General features: G+C 46.1%; 2 protein-coding genes across 3 annotated transcripts; one reads left to right on the top strand and one right to left on the bottom strand.

Annotated features, from left to right (window-relative positions):
• Positions 1-173: 173 nt before the first annotated feature.
• On the bottom strand, positions 174-17,037 carry LOC108030575 (phosphatidylinositol 4-phosphate 3-kinase C2 domain-containing subunit beta). 2 transcript variants are annotated; one of them, XM_017103510.3, is made up of 16 exons: positions 16,592-17,037; positions 13,981-15,023; positions 13,859-13,911; positions 11,050-11,760; positions 10,903-10,991; positions 10,137-10,770; positions 9,512-10,082; positions 8,804-9,443; positions 8,485-8,730; positions 7,989-8,425; positions 7,534-7,926; positions 7,272-7,472; positions 1,894-2,090; positions 1,741-1,832; positions 1,529-1,678; positions 174-1,473 (listed from the first exon to the last, which is right to left on the bottom strand). In XM_017103510.3, exons 2-16 carry the CDS (start codon positions 14,991-14,993, stop codon positions 1,294-1,296), a joined length of 5,607 nt encoding a protein of 1,868 aa, XP_016958999.3. In that variant the 5' UTR covers positions 14,994-15,023; positions 16,592-17,037; the 3' UTR covers positions 174-1,293. The 2 variants fall into 2 exon arrangements, with proteins under 2 accessions (XP_016958999.3, XP_016959001.2); XM_017103512.3 differs by lacking the exons at positions 174-1,473; positions 1,529-1,678; positions 1,741-1,832; ... (9 more) ...; positions 11,050-11,760; positions 16,592-17,037 and adding an exon at positions 12,764-13,348.
• Positions 3,368-6,907, top strand: LOC108030578 (uncharacterized). Its single transcript, XM_017103514.3, has 4 exons — positions 3,368-3,542; positions 3,598-3,785; positions 4,594-4,687; positions 4,846-6,907. Exons 1-4 carry the CDS (start codon positions 3,515-3,517, stop codon positions 6,723-6,725), a joined length of 2,190 nt encoding a protein of 729 aa, XP_016959003.2. The 5' UTR covers positions 3,368-3,514; the 3' UTR covers positions 6,726-6,907.
• Positions 17,038-17,081: the final 44 nt, after the last annotated feature.

Raw genomic sequence — 17,081 nt, 5'->3', positions numbered from 1 at the left:
GTTTGAGTGGCGGCAGACACCAAGCAGAGCTGTTCCCAATGACCGCTTGCTTTAAGCTTTAAAGTAGTATTTTGAATTTCTTAGTTTGGAAAATTGACAAAACTATTTGTTTAGCTCCCATTAAACGAGGTATTTGTTCATTCAACGTATATTTATTGGAGTATTACCTAGCATTAAATTCAAACAGCAAACGTTTTATTAATTGGTTTTGCTCATATATTTGTGCCAAAAATAATTATTACACCAATTGATACAAATAAGTCTCCCTAGCTCTTACCGCGAAATTTGAATTGGTACTAAACATGTTTTTTTTATTTATATAAAAACATTTGATACATTAACATTTGCTTTTAATAAGTATCGAAGTACTTTTTAAAATACTCAGGCAGATGTAGCTCTTAAATGTTTTCTTATAAAAATATAATCTGTAGATTGCGGTGTGTTCTCTCATAGATATTTTACAATATTCGTTTAATTGGTTAAGACACTTTAAGTTCTTGTTCTCTCTGATAGTTAATTACTATTTCCTTGTAAATTTTAGTAAGTAGTTAAAAGTTGAGTTTAGACCCAAACACAGATTCTTGCCAAAGGCGAAATCTCATTGAGATGCTGAAAGCAGGTGGTGAAAAATAGAAGGTAATTTTGTACACCGATCAAAATAAAAGCGTTTTGATCCATTTCTGTGCGTGCTTCTTTTTGATAAACTAAACATTTTATTTAATTTAAAGAGAAAGGGATCAAAAGGGGTAAATGATTTATTCCACAGTGGTATAGTGCACTTCCATAAATTGAATTAAAACATTTTAAGCATAGGGATTTTAAAACCCTTTTATAGGTATATTGCGAAAATAGTTTAAGGCATAATACTGAACTTCTATTTAACTACTCCAAAAGAACATTTGCCGGTTACCTACAAGTGAATGTTTTGAACTAACAACTACCAATACATTCAATTTTCTGAATTCCCAAGGTGCACAATAAAATGTTTTGATCTTTTTAAATTTCAAATATTTAAGCATAAGTAGAAAGCACGTGCAAAGTTTAACTTTAGAGGTATAATTACATTTAAATGTCCAAAGAATGTTTTGTGTAGTCGGTATAAAATATTTACATCTGAGGCACAAATCGAAATATAATATTTGTATATGGAATGTACAATCACTTCGAGTAAGTAAGTATTATTGCGATCAAGAGAAGACAGGCACAAACATATATTAGTATTGCATAATCCTAGGCCAGATTGTCGGTAGGCAGGGTGTCCCTAGTGGTTCAGAGAACGACTCTCGGGTCTGGTCAGTTCCTGGGCACCGAACCCAGGCGATGCCAATCGCAGAGCTCCTGGCGCAGGTCGTGCTTCGACAGATCCAACTCGAAGCCCCCGAGCAGCTCGTTTTCTTGCAGCGTGTCGTGGGACCAGACGGTAACCTGCAGTCGGCGTTCTTGAATAATGTTCAGGGGCATTCGGTACTCCAACTACAAGAAAAGTTGTCATTTATTAGGATGTCGAAATATCTTAAGAGTCACTTACCGTTTCCATGAAACTAGGAACACAGGTCTTGCGCACCACTTTGGTCTTGCGTTTGGTCTCCTTTTTGGGATCCGGTTTTAGGTAGCACTTCACATAGGTGTTGGGCTCCTGACCCCCCTGTAACATGGGCAGTCCTTTGGCGTGGTGTATCTGGAATACACAAATCGTCCATTAGTCTGATTGTAAAAAATGTATTATCTAGTGCCACCCACCATCACAGTAAGTACGCCGCGTTGATATTGCAGCGAAAGTCGAATTTGACCAATCTCGTTGGGATTATCTCTCGACGGTTGCCTCTTCACCTCTGCAAGAACACCATTTATATGTAATATAATTAAATTGTCAGATTTTTTATGCGACCCTACCCTTTATCTTCGGCATTCCTAGTTTGGCCTCCTGCTGATCGCGCAGCAGCGGATGGAAGAATGTGTATACGAGCTCGGAATGCGCTATTTCCTCGGACGCATCGAACAGCGATTTCAGAAATCGCTGTATAAGAGGTAGTCGTTTTTCTGCCACAGATTTGATATTGGAACGCCCCACATGGACGCCAGCCGGAAGACTAAATAAATTAGGAGCAAAGAAAGCATTGAATATTTATACAAATTTCTTAAAATTTTATAATGTATCTCGAAAAGTAATGAATGATACTACTGTCGGGATAAAATAACTTGTTTGTAAAATAAAAAAAGCTTTATTCTTTTAAATACATTTTTTCGCCGCCAAAGTAATCCTTTCCCGATAAGTGCCAAATAATCCCTTTCCAAAAAGCTTTTATCTCCTCAATCGACCCGGAACGCGTTCTCCAAGCCGAGTTTTGTCCATAGCCGGAAGTCACATGGAGCCAAATCAGACGAATACAGTGCTTGCGAAACGATATGCTTTGAAATGTTTACGAAGTGCGGCTGCAGTCTGAGACGGATCTTTATCAAGATGCAAAAACCAGGAGTTCTGGTCTTCAATGCGCACCACACATCGAAAACCGAACACAAAAACCAATTCACTCATTCTCTTAGTATATTGTTCCAGTGAACTTAGCTTTTTGTCAGAATATGTGTTCAGTTTGATTATGAAGGTTACTTTTATTTATCAATCTTTAGTACGAAAATGTTTGGTATTGATAATACATGAGTCATACGGTAAATCGAAAATCAGTTATAAACCTTCTTACAATAAAAGCAAATTAAATTCTTAAGGATGGTTTAGATTTTCGATTCCTTAAGATGCTGTTTTTCGCAATTTGTTACTCGAGCAAATATCATCCATCATTGATTTTTAATAGGTATGCCTTATTATCTACATTTATTGATACAAGGATAGTAATTAAGCCCGGTAGTATCTAAAAAGCACGCGGCTCATATACCCGTTTGTTTAATGCCAACAGAAGATCGATAAAATGGCCTATAATTGGGTGTAATCAATCAGATTATCCCCAATTACATGGGGCTACTATCGCCCAAGATACGGTTCAGCAGCCTTTAACAGCCAAGCTATTATTACTTTTCATGGTGTTTATGGAGCCGGTGGTTTGTCAAGGTGCGTTGACAAATCATGGTACTAATTCGCGATTACTTATCAGTGCTGGCAAAGCGCCTCCCCCGAAGTCCATGGCTCTGAGGTAACACCGCTAATAGCTGATAAATCGACGAATGCGGCAGACTGATTTCACCGAATCGGAGAGCCGGGGAGCCGGAGAGCCCGAGAGCAGGGCCCATGTCATGTAGTGGGTGAAAGAAGAGCGGCCCGAGTAAACGATATCGGGCCGAATCGCTCGATAAGCGGCGACCGCTCCGCCAGAAGCGGTAGCGCCAACGTCAGCGCTCAATCAGTCGACGAGCGAGCTGGGGAGCGGAGCCGAGAGCGGTTCGATTAGCGACGTGGTGAAGTTTCATTATACCTTTGGCCAAAACAAAGGCGGACTGCGAAAGCCATCGACTTAAGTTCCAGAATGCCGAGCCATCAGATTTGCTGGTGAGACACGAAGACATGGCCCGGCTAAAAAATGTGGGCCAAGGTAGGTGATCGGCTGCAGATCCCCGGATTTCTTATCGTCCAGCAATCCCTTCCAGGTCAGCAGGCCGTCGTTGCTGGCCCAATGCTCGCCTCGGCCATGTTGCTCGCGGGCCTGGTCTTCGCCCTGCTGGGGATCAAGTTCTTCGGCTTCCGCCGGCGACTGACTTTCGACCGATCGCAGGTGCAACAACCCCAGCAAAACCAGCAGCGCCCGCCGCCACGTTACGCAGCTTTTGAGTCACAGGTGCGTATGCAAATCACAAGAACCTAACTGCCGATGCACGCAGTTAATAAAGGTTGATGCGACACCGATGCCACCACTGGCGATACCCACACCAATATCCGTGTGTGATATTCATACACACGACCACTGATCCAGCGACGAGTGGCTCTGATAAGGCAGGGCAAATACGAGCACAAACATTCGCAGGTGTTGGGACCATATCATTTCGGAGAGCGTGTGTAGGTTGAGGATTGATGATAGCGATGGGGGCGTGAGGAACCAAATGGCACTCGAATTCGGGACTTTCACTTATTTGCATCTGGCTAGATTGGGGTTCTCCATTTGAATTCTTTGGAGTGTAGGTACACTGAAGAACTCAGGAAACGAGTTAAATAAATCCATAAACAGCCGCGGCATGATCAGAATTTTAAGTATTATCTGCAAGAACTTACGTATAGGTCTCTTATTAAGACACAACAGTATTTAATTGTTTGATTTAATATTTAACAAATCACCCAAAACAGTGAACTCAAGACCATGTAGCTAATTGATTTTTAGGAAAACAGGTTAATCAAACTGGGCTAAATCGCTAATCGAAATGGTAATACCAGAGAGCTCTAAACGAAGGGTAAGTCGCACCTAATCGCATGGACGTGTTCTCGTATTCGGCTGAATTGGCGTGTCTGTGGTCATGTGTAACACCTTTGCATTTGCTCTAGTGACGCATCCCGGTGATCAGCCCAACAGCTGAATCCACAGCTGATGGGCACCAAGCTAATATAATTCAGAATATCGCAACACTTTAAAAGCAATTTCTGTAATTCCTCAGGTTAACGGCACCGACACCGCCGTCCATGGAGTGTTCCGACGTCGCAATCTCGAGGAATTCGAAAGCCCATGGCCGTCGGTATCAACAGCCACAGGTGAGGATAGCAAACGGAAATCATTCAATCGAAACTATTTTGGCACAGTCGAAATTCTCTAACTGCACTTTAACAACGTTTTAGTTTGATAGAATGAACTTCGACTTTCCTTCCGTTTAAGAACCATTTTATTAACCAGGGAATACTTCTTTTAACAGCAAATAGCTACATTACTGGAAGTGTTCCAAATCTGCAACTATATGGTGCCAGCCCCAGGGAGATGAGGACCACGGAGGGACCCCAAGTCACCTACCGAGAGAAGTCTCAGGCGCAACGACAGCGCCGCCTGGAGGTGCACAGTGAACACTATGAATACTACACCGCCCCTCCTACCAGACAGCCACCCGATCCTCCTGTAGAATCGGAAACGGTGGTTTCGTCACCTAAGACACCTGAATCCTTGCCTGCTCCATCCCCCGTACTCACGAGAGAAGCTTCACCAGCAGCTGCTGCATCCAACCCATCTATGCCTGCAGTCCCTATCGCCCCAGTTCCAGACCATCCTAGCGAACTGGGAATGCCAAACTTCGATCACTTTGCCGAGAAATATGAGCTGTTCAGTGTGAAACCCACCACGGAGGTCACAAGACCAACGCAGCTAAGGAGCAAGAACAGTGGGCGATACGTCATGTTCGAGAGAGTGGATGATGTACCGGAGATCCTCACCCCAGAGGATTCCGCTCCGGAGCCACTGACTCCTGATGATGGCTTGGGCGGAGCTATGTCCGTAACAGCTGTGGTGCACAGGGGAGCAATACCAAAAGAAGAACCCAAACCGAATGAGGAACCTGTAGGACCAAGTGATCCCTTTGAGGAGCCAATGAATACAGACTCTGCTTTCGTCGTGGAAATCATAGCAGGAAGTCCGGAAACGGAACCGACTCCTTGTATGAGGCCATCCTCTCTAAGGGGTCTATTCGATGGCCTAGAGACGCCACTAGGTGAGCACGACAGCGACTTCGTGCGGATTCGTTCGTCTTTCGTGATGAACGAGGCGGACATCCTGGATGTGGATCCACTGCAGCTGCCGGCGGCCAGTAGTCCACCAGGATTCGGAAAAAGCATCGACGAGGACTGGGAGAACTTCGCCAACCTGGACGCCGTGGTGGCCGTACCAGAGCCCAACTGGGCCCTGCATCCAAACAGCTTGGAGCAGTTGCCCACGGTGGAGACGACGCTGAGTGAGGCAACCCTCAGATTGGACAATGAGGAACAGGTGGAGGACCTGTTCCATCAACTAGAGGAAGTGGAAGACAGTTTGGATATTTTTGAACCTAAGCCTCCGGTTCCCATTGTAGATCCACCACCCTACGAACCTAGTCTGCCCTATCTACCCGATTACGAATCCCTGATGCAGCTGGAAAGCGCGAAGGGCGGTCAGAGCTTGCCCAAATACACAGAGGTAATGGAACAAAGGTCAAAGAAAGCCAACTACGTAAGTAGCATAGAGGATCTGTATGCCGATCTGGAAGTTGACGAGGCGGAGACAACCGGATCTCCAGTTAACGTAACCAATGACATCCAGGATTTCGAGGACTTGTGCCAGGAAATGGCTGTGGTGGTACCACCAGTGCGTCAAGCTCCTCAGCCAGCGCCGAGATCCACAAAACTAGCAACGCTTAATGTTCGAGGTGACGCTCCTCCCCTGGCGTGCTATCAACCTGAAGAGCTGCCCGACTCCAGCTCCAGTGATACCGATGGGGAGGATGGGGCCCAAGCAGCACCAGAGCCTGCCAGACGTGATCCAAAATCGCTAAAGGTCCGCTTTGATGTCGACAACCTGCAGTACTACCAGTCCGCCGAAGTAGTGACCTCGAGTGAGGAGTCCGAAGAGGATGAGCCGATGCCCCAACCCACTCCCATGCAGCGCTCCATCATCTTCGAGCCGAGAGATAAGGGAGTGCCCACCCTGTTCGGATCCCAGGTCTCCCAGGAGGACAGTGATGACGATGACGGCTTCGGTCGCGCCATCAGCCAGCATCGCTCTATGACTGCGGCTCTGAGGACGAACGCTGTCAGGAGCGATAGCGACGCCTAATCCGGAGACCGCCAACTGCCGCACTTCTTGACTTCCTTAGCAAATACAGTATTCTATGTGTTAATCTTGGCCAAATGGCTATGACCCATTTATGTACATACATTTCGCTGATAAGTTGCCATACAATGTTGAATAAATATAAATAAATAGCAAGAACGCCAATGAAGACTAAGTGAAAAGAACATCCTAAAAACCTTCTTAGAAACTCTGTAAGAGGAAATGAATCAACATGGAAACGAAGAATTCTGAAGTACACTTTCGTAATTAATGATTAAACGGCAAAAGCGCTTTTCGTTCCTCAATGTCTAGATAAAGTTTCTGATAGACACAAGTCAGTAAGTGGAAAGGGTAAACATAACGCACTTGATATCTATAGAACTAAGCGGTTCCTCATCAGCGAGTTCAAAATGGACAACTGATAAGTAAAACAAACTATCTATATCAAACAATTAGCTAAATAAAACAAACTGTCTATAAAACCTACTAGAAATTATTTCTAATTGAACAATTTATAAATAACTCGACAGTTATTTTTCGTTGGCTCACCTGTGCAATTTGACCAGTGGGAAGTGCATGCACAACTTCTGATGGAACTCGGTGAACTCGCGATAGGAACGGAACAAGTGCGTCGGATCGGGCTGTCCATGTCGAGTCACTTCCAGAATATACATATAGAACTTTTCCATGCTGTAGTGCTTTTGGAAGCAGACCACCTTCACAATTTTCAATCGGCCATCCTGCTGCATCCTGGAGTAGGAAATATATTATTTAACATAATATGATAGTTTTAAATGTACGCTAAACTAACGTATATTTCCTTGGCACGAACGAGAGCAGCTCGCCGGTTCCCTCGTCAGGCGTGAACCGCATCTGAGCCAGATTGTGCAGGAAAAAGTTAAACTGGGTGAACCAGCTTTTAAGCGAGGACTGAATCATCTTGGCAAAGGTGGCAGCTGCCTCGGGATTCGATTGGGAAGGCAGCAGGGCTCGACGCACATATTGAACAGCGTTTGAGTTGACTCCCGGCATGCCAGCGGTGGCCATGTGGGCCAACGTGTGCAGGAGCAGATCAGCATTCTTCCGCACAATGTTGAAGGCCCGACAACACAGGTCCACGAAGTAGTGGAAGTCAGTGGAGGGCTTGTCTCCGCCATTTATGACATAGGCCATGTCGGACGTTAGTACAAACGGAGTGCGATCTCTGCAAGAAAAAGAAAACATTTGTAATTTACTTTCGATCATATTAAAGAATCATTTCCATACCTCTTGAAGTTTCCAAACATCTGGGCATCGCCAAGGAACTTGCCAAAGTCAATGTGAAACAAGTGACCCGAAGTCTTCAACATGATGTTGTCATTGTGCCGATCACAGATGCCCAGCACATAGGTGGCCACACTGTATCCGGCACAGGAAAGCGTGAAATTCCTCACTGCACTCTGGTACTCCAGCGGACTGGGATTCTGCTTGCCCAGCCACTCCGCAATCGGGCGATCCTTGAAGGACCCAGTCAGTCCGCACTCCACTTGGATTTTTCGCAACGTCTCCGCCTCGTTGACCAGCTCAATCATTCCGCTTTTGTAGCCCGTTGGCACACAGTTGAAGGTGACTATTTTCAGGTCCAAGCGTTCCGCCAACCACATTTTGTTCATAATCCTGATCAGCTGTATGGTCAACTGATCCTGCTGCAAGTCATCTCCGCACTGCAAACGATTTTAGACTATAGATCATATTTTGTGTGGCAGTAATCATTGGTATTTACCTTAAAGATAGCTGGCAATGACTCTGCATCGGGTCCCACGAAGTTGATCTTCAACGGCAGAGTGTTGGAGTTGAAGTAGCTGCAATTGCGCACACTCACTCCAGTGACTTCCAGTTCAGGTCCCAATGGCAGGCACGTGGGCTTCTCCAGTAGATCCTGGTGAACCTCGTCCATGCCTGCTGCCAAGCTCTTTTGGCGCATCGACTCCTTAGCCTCTTTGACAGACTCTGCTATAGTAGTAAGTTTCTGAAAGATCATACGGTTATATTAAAGTTCTAGCTTTTTAATTATTTTATTAAATAATTTGTAATCTTCATACCTGACACATTCGGTGCTGGTACATGAACCGCTGCAGCATCTTTTCACCACAGATGGCCATTAGGGCTCGCAGCATCATTTTGTTGCGGCGATAGTAGCGCGCCTGCGTAACCTGCGACTCGTCGTACTCCTGGTCCACCATGGCGGCCCCGATGGAGTTATGCGGATCATCCGGCAAACTGTGCACCAGGAGCCAGTACATGTGGTGAGCAAACCGCGGCGATTCCAGACACTTGGACAGAAGGAATCGGGCCATTGCCGAGCCCTCATATGTGTCATGCTTCAAGCTTTGCACCAATTGGGGCAGGAAGTCCACGAGCTGGTCATTGGGCATCTTGGAGATCCACTCGACGGCCTTTTCGCGAACCTTGGCGTCCGGGTAGCGGGGCAGCAGAAGCTCCAGAGATTGCAAAGGCGAAAGCGGTGCCCAGGAGTGGAGCAGTGCATGCAGATCTATCAGATTGGCATAATCCCAGCTGTGGGCGGCATGAAGAACTTTGGGCAGTGCATTGGGATAGTTTTGCAGGTAGAGTCGTTTTTCCCAAAACACCTCACGCCGCTCTGTGGCGCCTGTGTAGCCTAGCTCGGCGGTGTCCAGCAGCTCCTCTTGCAGATTGGCATCCAGCGAGGCAAAATCATAGCTACCAATGATAAGACAATATTTCTTAGAAATACAAATTTATTAGATATATATAGATGTTATACTTACTGTGGAGCTGGTTTTGGCACTTCCTGGTGCTCGGGAAACTCAATGCGACCTCCATAGGGAGGCACCTCAATGCTTAGAACGGGGCAGAAGTCAGGATGCGGATGACAGCCCCGCGCCGGAGCTGGTCCCAACATCTTATCCGTGGTTGGTGGCCACAAGGAAAGTAGGTAGGGTCCGCAGATCATCACTCGCTTGAAGTCGAATAGTTGAATGGAACACCAACCCAACTCAGTAGTTACTTGGCGCCTCTCTCCATTCTGCTCCGTGTTGAGTTCGCCTTCGCTGGCCGCCTGCTTTCCGTATAATACAAACGTAAGCCGGGCTTCCCTTGGCAAAGTGCAAATGGGATGCTGATCGAAAGTCAGCCAGGCACTAAAGTTAAGACGCGGGAACAGGCCTCCACTCGTGTCGTTGGAGCAGGTCAACACATTTGGCTTGGAAAGCAGCCGAGTTCCATATACGATTTGTACGCACAGAGAGTAATCATCGAACTTCCAGTTCGGCGGTGGCCTGTGGAGGCAGTTGATGCAGACCACAATTGGCTTGGACACACAAGAGATGGGTATGGGAGCTGTAATAGTTCAAATGATGTAGTTGAGTACATGAAGATATTCTTTTTATTTACTTGTAGAGTAATCGGGTGTCTTCACGGAGAAGGCCACACGGAACACATTCGCATACAGCTCGACTAGTTCCTGCACGGCGTCTCGCAGCTCGTTGCACTTGACCTTGATCTGCTCCAGCATCGAGCGAGGGCGGAGAACAACTTGAGCGTAATCACCGTAGTCACTCACAATCTCCGGATTGCTGGCCCCTGCCGACAGCTTCTTTTGCTCCACCTCGCAGATTCGCTTCAGATCGGCGACGCATCGTGCTATTTCCATTGTATCGATTGAACCGAGCAAGGCGCAAATGGCCTTCACTGCCTGCACCACTCCGGAGCAGCTGACCACACTCCTTCCGGGCAGCCCGTCTGCCGCCGACTCCAGCTTGTCGATCTCCATCTCGAGCGTCTCAATGAGTATCATCATATTGTCGTAGGTCACAATCGGCACCACCTCGTTGGGCAACAGCTGCTCCGGCATCAGTTCCGCATCGTGTTCATCGTCCCGCTCCGTTCGTGCGATCGCCTGCATGTTGGCCGCCGTACTGAGACAGAGGCCCAGGTGCACATCCTTCTCCAACTGGAAGCTATTGTGTACGCACTCAAGCTGGCTGAGCTTTGAGGTAGGCGCTAGCCACTCCAGAAGACCAATTGGCTGTAAAAAGGGGAAACTCTCATCAGTAATTAGAAGATAGGTGGGAATAGCATAAAACATAACCAATTCCAAGTGGTAGTTTTTCATTTCTTTGTTTCCTGATCTTACGAGTTCTATCTGAATTATACACACCTTGACCACGTAGTCTGTGACGGTGCCCTTGACCTGTCCCTCCAAAGACGCCAATGCCTGTGCGACCACCTGTGCCACGACAGAGTCAACTGTTGGACAAAATTCGAACGTCAGAGGGTTCTCCCGTAAGTTTTAAATCACACTTACTGTCACAGGTGAATGTTACTGGCATTCCATACCCCTTCACCTGCTCCTTGGCCATGGAGGCGGCCAGAACGTGCGATTGGAGGGTGTTGAGAGCCGGATGCACGATCACCTTGATGCTGGTGTTCAGCAAGTAGTGGTAGTTGAACTCGGCGGCCACCACGTGGCCCACATTCGTGGGCGCATCGTCGTGCGGGTAGCGTGCCCTGACCTCCTTAACCATATGGTAGAACTCCAGTAGCTCCGGATCATCTGTGCGCTGGTCGCTGATTAGTTCGTACAGACGTGTACAGGTTTTTCGGCGATCCAGCACTACATTGGCCGGAATGCTGGAGGTATAGCTGTTCGTCAGTAGAGAAGACTGATGGGGCTTCGAGGCAGGCACAGGAGCCTGATTTGAGTCATAGAGCTGCTGATTTCTTGGCGGCAGGGGTGGAGGCGGGGATATACTCCCAGATCCATTCTCCGACACCTTTACACTCGCCTCCGGCGACGCATCTTGGAAATACGTCGATGATGATGTTGATGGTTGGTTCAGAAAATCTTGACGCCAGCCAATGAATTCCGGACTCACGGTGGCCGCCGATTTGTCCCATCTGTTGACCGCCTCGTACATGGGATCCGAGTACTGGGTTCCCCCGTCGCCGCTGTACAGGAAGTCAAAGGGATCGTATTCCGCATAGTATGAAGTGCTGTCGGAGGCGCTGTCGTTTCCTGCAAGTAGCGAGTGCATGATCAGTTCCGGTTTTAATCTAGATCCCAGAATATCGCCAGCAGTTATGCAAATATGCTCGAGAACCGAGGCCTACTACTGCGAGAGCCCAGGCACATCGCATCGTGTGGCCAAAAATAAATGAGACGGCCCCAAAGCGATTTGGATGGGGTGGACTGGCACCACTGGCAAAGCGAGACCATTCGCAAATCTACGCTAACAAATCCGCCGGACAGCTAGTCGACTGCCATCGCTAATAGCTAATTGTGATTTCTGTCAGACGCCGCCCACGCTGGACCAGTACAGTGGAATCTAGATCGCCTTAAATTTAGTTTTAAAATGATTTTCATAAAAAAATCAAAATACTACTTAGAACACCACCTGACATCGAATTATTTAGATACTTGTTTTAAATCGGAGGACTTATCCGAACATCTAATATGGAGTTAGGAAACTATTTTTATGTTCGACTTTATAAATATTTCGGAATATATAAATAGAAAACCATAGATTTTAAAACGTATTCTAGACTTTTTTTTATACAAACAGACCCGGCGAAATGCAGATGTCCACTGTAGCTAAGTGAGTATTTATAAATCGCTTTGTTTCTCAATCTGTCGCCTCTAGCGCCCTTACATCTGTTTTATTTCCCACAAAAGGAAAGGCTATTTCTCTAAAGACCTCGTAAAAGGCCTTGGTAAGTACATTCGTTCTCAATCATTTCGAATTACTTTAAAAGCTTTGTGGAAGACGAAATTAGGGGATTACCAATGGCTTAAAAGTAAACTGAATAAAGTGCAAAAACTTAATGCAAATGTACCCATTAAATAGTTTGTTAATTTCTCAAAATACCCTGAATGTAACAAATAAATACATACATATGCTCAAAAGGCTTTTTAATAAAACATCTAGTCATTTACTATTTAGTAAAGCGTGAACAGGCATTGAGTCTGGTGAGCGGGGGTTACAACAAGCGACTAACCGATTAATAAAACAACAACAAACTGCAATTTGTTCAAGAAATTATTTATTTGTTCTCTCACAATGGTACACGATAGAATTAAACATATGTATGTATTTATTTTGTATATATGTGTATTAATGGATATATATAGCAGCAATCACAATGTGTTCATTTCGTAATGCATGGTTATAAAAAGAAGATCCTAAGTCTTCTCGTTTGATCACTTTTCCTCCAAATGACAGTCGTTAAATTCGTTTAAATTCAGAAAAGTTCAGTACTGTTTGATGTTACAAGTGCATTTCTATACATAAAACATTTCCAAACATTATGCACGAATATTATACGACATCGATTAAAAGCTGTCTTTAAAATTATTTCGGTGATGGCGGAAGGCACAAATTTCGATATGAGGGCAGATTTATTTATTTGTGAATAAGTAGGTGGTTCTAAGTATGTGATGTTATAGACACTAAATGGTCTTTGCCTCCGAAACGAACCAAACCGACCCGAAACCTGTTAGATGGTGTAGTTGTTGTAGGTGTAAAGTAGTTGTTTTTGCAGTTTTGGTAGTGGTAGTACTGATAGTAGTAGAGGACTTGCAATTAAAATGGATTACTTTTTCGACACTGCAATATAGAGAAACGAAACATTCAGTTTAGTTCTTAGCTAAGGGCGTTCGACGAATTGCTACTGGAAAAGGCTAGATCGATCTATCTAGCTGTGGAGATTGGTCCTTGGCTAATTTAAACTATTGTTAGTAATTAGTCAATTTATTACAGTCAAAGGGATGTCAAATTTTGAAGTTTTAACTCAGAAAAGCTACAAACGTTTACTATTTACTTTTTATAACTCATAAATAAACCCCATTTGAATCGTAGCTTAATAATTTTGTCACTGCTGGTTCGGTTTATCATAAACATCATCCGAATTGTTTCCATATCTCAGTTGAAGTAGATAACAAATCGAAATAGACTTATCAGAGAATGGTAATTAGGCCAATTAGGTTTATTTTCAGCTCTCGAGCGAGGAATTCAACATTCGAGTTTCAGACTATATTTCAAGGTTATTTAAAACCTATGGGGATCTTGGCGAGGGTCCGGGAGCTACACGTTAATTACAACATTGCGCTTGCTTACCAGTAGTGTCGTTGAGCAGGGGATCGAAAGCCTCCAGCACACTCACACGGGAACTGAAAGGGCAAAAGAACAACATGTTAGAAGCAGAAACTCATCGTTTGTCCCTCGATAGTGATACATACTAGTCCTCGTGGTTCAGGTCGATCAAATCGTTTCCCCTGCGTGGGCCAGGTGGATGACCATTGTTTCCGGTGTGGCTACCGGAGCTTATGCTGCCAGTCGAGGGCACTTGACGTCGCGCCTGGAAGGCTGCTCCATTGGCCTCCGTAGAGGAGGGAGCGGAATGATTGGACGGTTGGCTGTGATGGCTCGTCGTTGGCGGTGCTGGAGCAGCTGGCTGCAATCGAGGACGCAGCAAGTCCATATGCGTGTAAGCACCTCCAAACCCATAAGCCTGCGCTGGATACTGCGGCGGCATAAAAGCAGCTGACCCGGGGACTATGGGCGCCGTGTAGGGCGTAACCACTGCTCCCGGATAATACATGTAGGCGTTCGGCTGCGGAACTGGAGCCACGGCCATTTGGGCTGGCATGCTGTACAGCCGCTGTAGCTCCTCGTTGTTCAGGGGCCTCTGTTGTTGCGCAGCTGGTTGGTACGGCACCAACTGCAGGTCACCGTACGCACCTCCTGCCCCTCCTCCTGCAACCATGCCATATGGTGGGGGTTGAGCCGGAGCCGAATGAGGCTGTTGGGGAGGGTAGCCGTAATGGGTGGGCACCGATGCCGCCGCAACTGGTCCCATGGGCACCAAAGCCGACTGCGGATTGGTTGGCTGCATTCGCTGCAGATCCTCGATGAGTTTGCCAAAGGGACTGCTACTCTCCGGCTGCTTGCTGGTGGGACTTGCGAAGCAGATCAGGTCGTTGTCCGGCACCTGTGCAGGCGGCGTGCGTGATCGTTCCACATTTGCAGGACTGGCGGCCACCTGATGGACCTCCGAGTGGCGACGTGCCTGACTAAGGGTCTGACTACGCTGCGCCTGGTTGAAGGCGCTTTGCTGGTAGCCCGGGCCGGATCCGTACTTCTTGTTTCGCCGGTAATCGTCGAGGGCTTGCTGCTCCAGACTCAGGGCGGTGGCCTTGGCCAGGTCATCCTGGAACTGCTTGTCGTAGTCGACCTGCGCCTGATTTGACATTATCCCCTCTGAAGCGTCCGTTTCGTTGAACTGCGAATGACGACCAGAACAAAAAGTAAGTAATTTTCAAATTTTGTTTGATTTTTTCGGTATTTTCTCTTTCAATGCTTCTTTGTTATTCCCGTGGTGAACAAAGGCGTTTACTTTTTGACTGCCTTATCACAGCGATAACGAACGGGCGCGATTAAAGCGATTATGCCGTGTAAAAGACAGTGGTATGAGTATGGTACGAGTGCGTGGACGGAGAACAAGTGAGAAACCATTCGATGGGGGGACTACCCCTTCGAAAGAGAGGTGGTGCCTATCGGCAGGTTTTCGTAGTGTTCCAAAAGAGGACCGGCCATCGGTACTGGCAATAACCGGCGGGCACCGATAGGGTGATTCAGAACGCAGGCGAAAACATATTGAATGCTAAAATAGCTGCTGAAAGTCACCAGTATTATCTCCTTATCTCCTCCATTTAATCAGTTGTGAACTCTCGAATAAGATTTTAGTTAATATAATACATGCGGTTAGAATACTACCTTAGAAGCTAAGCATAACCAAAAACAGACTGACTTTTAATAAAATATCTAGAACATTTTTAAATGTATTTTGAAACCTTTATTATGGCGATAAAATTTAAATTGAGGGTAATTATATGCTTTTACACGATTAGAAATGTCTTATAACCAAAAAAACGGTATTTCCGTTAAGTTTTTAAAAGATAAAACGGGGAAGAGGAAATCATTTTAATTCGAACGAAAAAACCCGTAGGTTTTAAGGGAACTTTAAGATAGTTTTAATTTTATTGCTTGCAAGTAATTACCATTTTATGTAATATTCAAATAGTCTTATGCTCTAGGTATTTCGGATCTGTATCTGAAAAGAATGAACGGAAACGGAAGTTGGGATGTGCACCATTTAAGAGGGATAAGGAAACACAATGTTCCTATTCCGAAAAGATATGAGCAATATACTGTGGATATTTATCCAAATGTGCTTTTCACATCGTACTCATACCATTTGCAAGCGCTGCGAATTTGCGATTGCGATACAGCCGAATGGCGCAAAAAGGCGCAATTGAGCGCACAATTGTAAATAAATAAGTAAGTACAAACAAAAGCGGCGGCATCAACTGGCGTGAATGAATGCTGCGAGTACCGATGCCCCGGAGAGCACACACCCATAAGTACATATGTCTGCTGCAAGGGAAGCGCTTTGATTTTTCCCATTGGAAGCACTGCGTATGCAGATAGGAAACAGCTGTTCGGCATAAACACACCCACGGACGGCGCGAGTGTGTGTGCGCTCGGCGAAAGGAGAGGCAATGGAAGATAGGAAAACGCCAACCGGCGAGAGCCGGAGAGAGGAAGAGAGGGCTTCGCCGCAAAGGTTAAGGCAAATCAATAGATTACAACAAAGGCAATTAGACTGTTCATAAACAACAAACCAGCGCAATTGATTGCCAATTTAAGTGATGGCAGAGAAAGCACGACGGCTTGAAGTTCGCCACTTGGAACTGGGTGGAGGGGCGAACGCGACGCAAAAGGTAGTGAGGTAGTCATTAAAATGCAGACGCGTCTCCCTTGCGATTCTCGTTCGCACTGCCAACTTACTCGCTTTTCGAGGTGTCTCCTCCGCCGCTTTTTCGGTTCCGTTTCCACTGGCCGGGCTGCGGGCTCAGACCATCCGGGGGAGCGCTTGGTGCTCACTCGCCGCCTGGCTTCTACGCTTTAGTTACCGAACACCGAGCGGCTGTAACTTTCCGAATGGGTATTTTTGCTTTTCGACGGGGAGGTGTTTCTCCTCCTACACACCTACTCCCACACACGCATGCGGGACGACACACGGACACGCACACGAACAGAAAACTTTGACACAAACGGAATGCACAAAGCGCCCAAATACTGATCAAACTGTTGTTTCCCTACACTATTTCCCCTCTGTCACATACTATCTACTCATTCGTTGGGTTATGTACATTAAAAACAGCTCTTTAAGTGCGAATCCAAACGCACGAACAACACGAAATAACGCAAAACGGAATGCAACAAGCGCTAGAGATGGGAGGCAATCGATACATTTCGTCAAGCATCGATTGAGGCC

Source organism: Drosophila biarmipes, chromosome 3L, assembly GCF_025231255.1.
Source record: "Drosophila biarmipes strain raj3 chromosome 3L, RU_DBia_V1.1, whole genome shotgun sequence".
NCBI lineage: Eukaryota > Metazoa > Arthropoda > Insecta > Diptera > Drosophilidae > Drosophila > Drosophila biarmipes.
Note: the sequence above shows the minus strand (reverse complement) of the source record. Positions and strands in the feature narration are given on the sequence as shown.

Coding starts and splice junctions, on each gene's coding strand:
- LOC108030578 (XM_017103514.3), top strand. CDS start 3,515: ATGGCCCGGCTAAAAAATGTGGGCCAAG. Junction 3,786..4,593: donor ACGCAGCTTTTGAGTCACAG/GTGCGTATGCAA, acceptor GTAATTCCTCAG/GTTAACGGCACCGACACCGC. Junction 4,688..4,845: donor GTCGGTATCAACAGCCACAG/GTGAGGATAGCA, acceptor TTCTTTTAACAG/CAAATAGCTACATTACTGGA.
- LOC108030575 (XM_017103510.3), bottom strand. CDS start 14,993: ATGTCAAATCAGGCGCAGGTCGACTACGACAAGCAGTTCCAGGATGAC. Junction 8,426..8,484: donor CATTGCCAGCTATCTTTAAG/GTAAATACCAAT, acceptor AATCGTTTGCAG/TGCGGAGATGACTTGCAGCA. Junction 7,473..7,533: donor TTCGTGCCAAGGAAATATAC/GTTAGTTTAGCG, acceptor TTCCTACTCCAG/GATGCAGCAGGATGGCCGAT.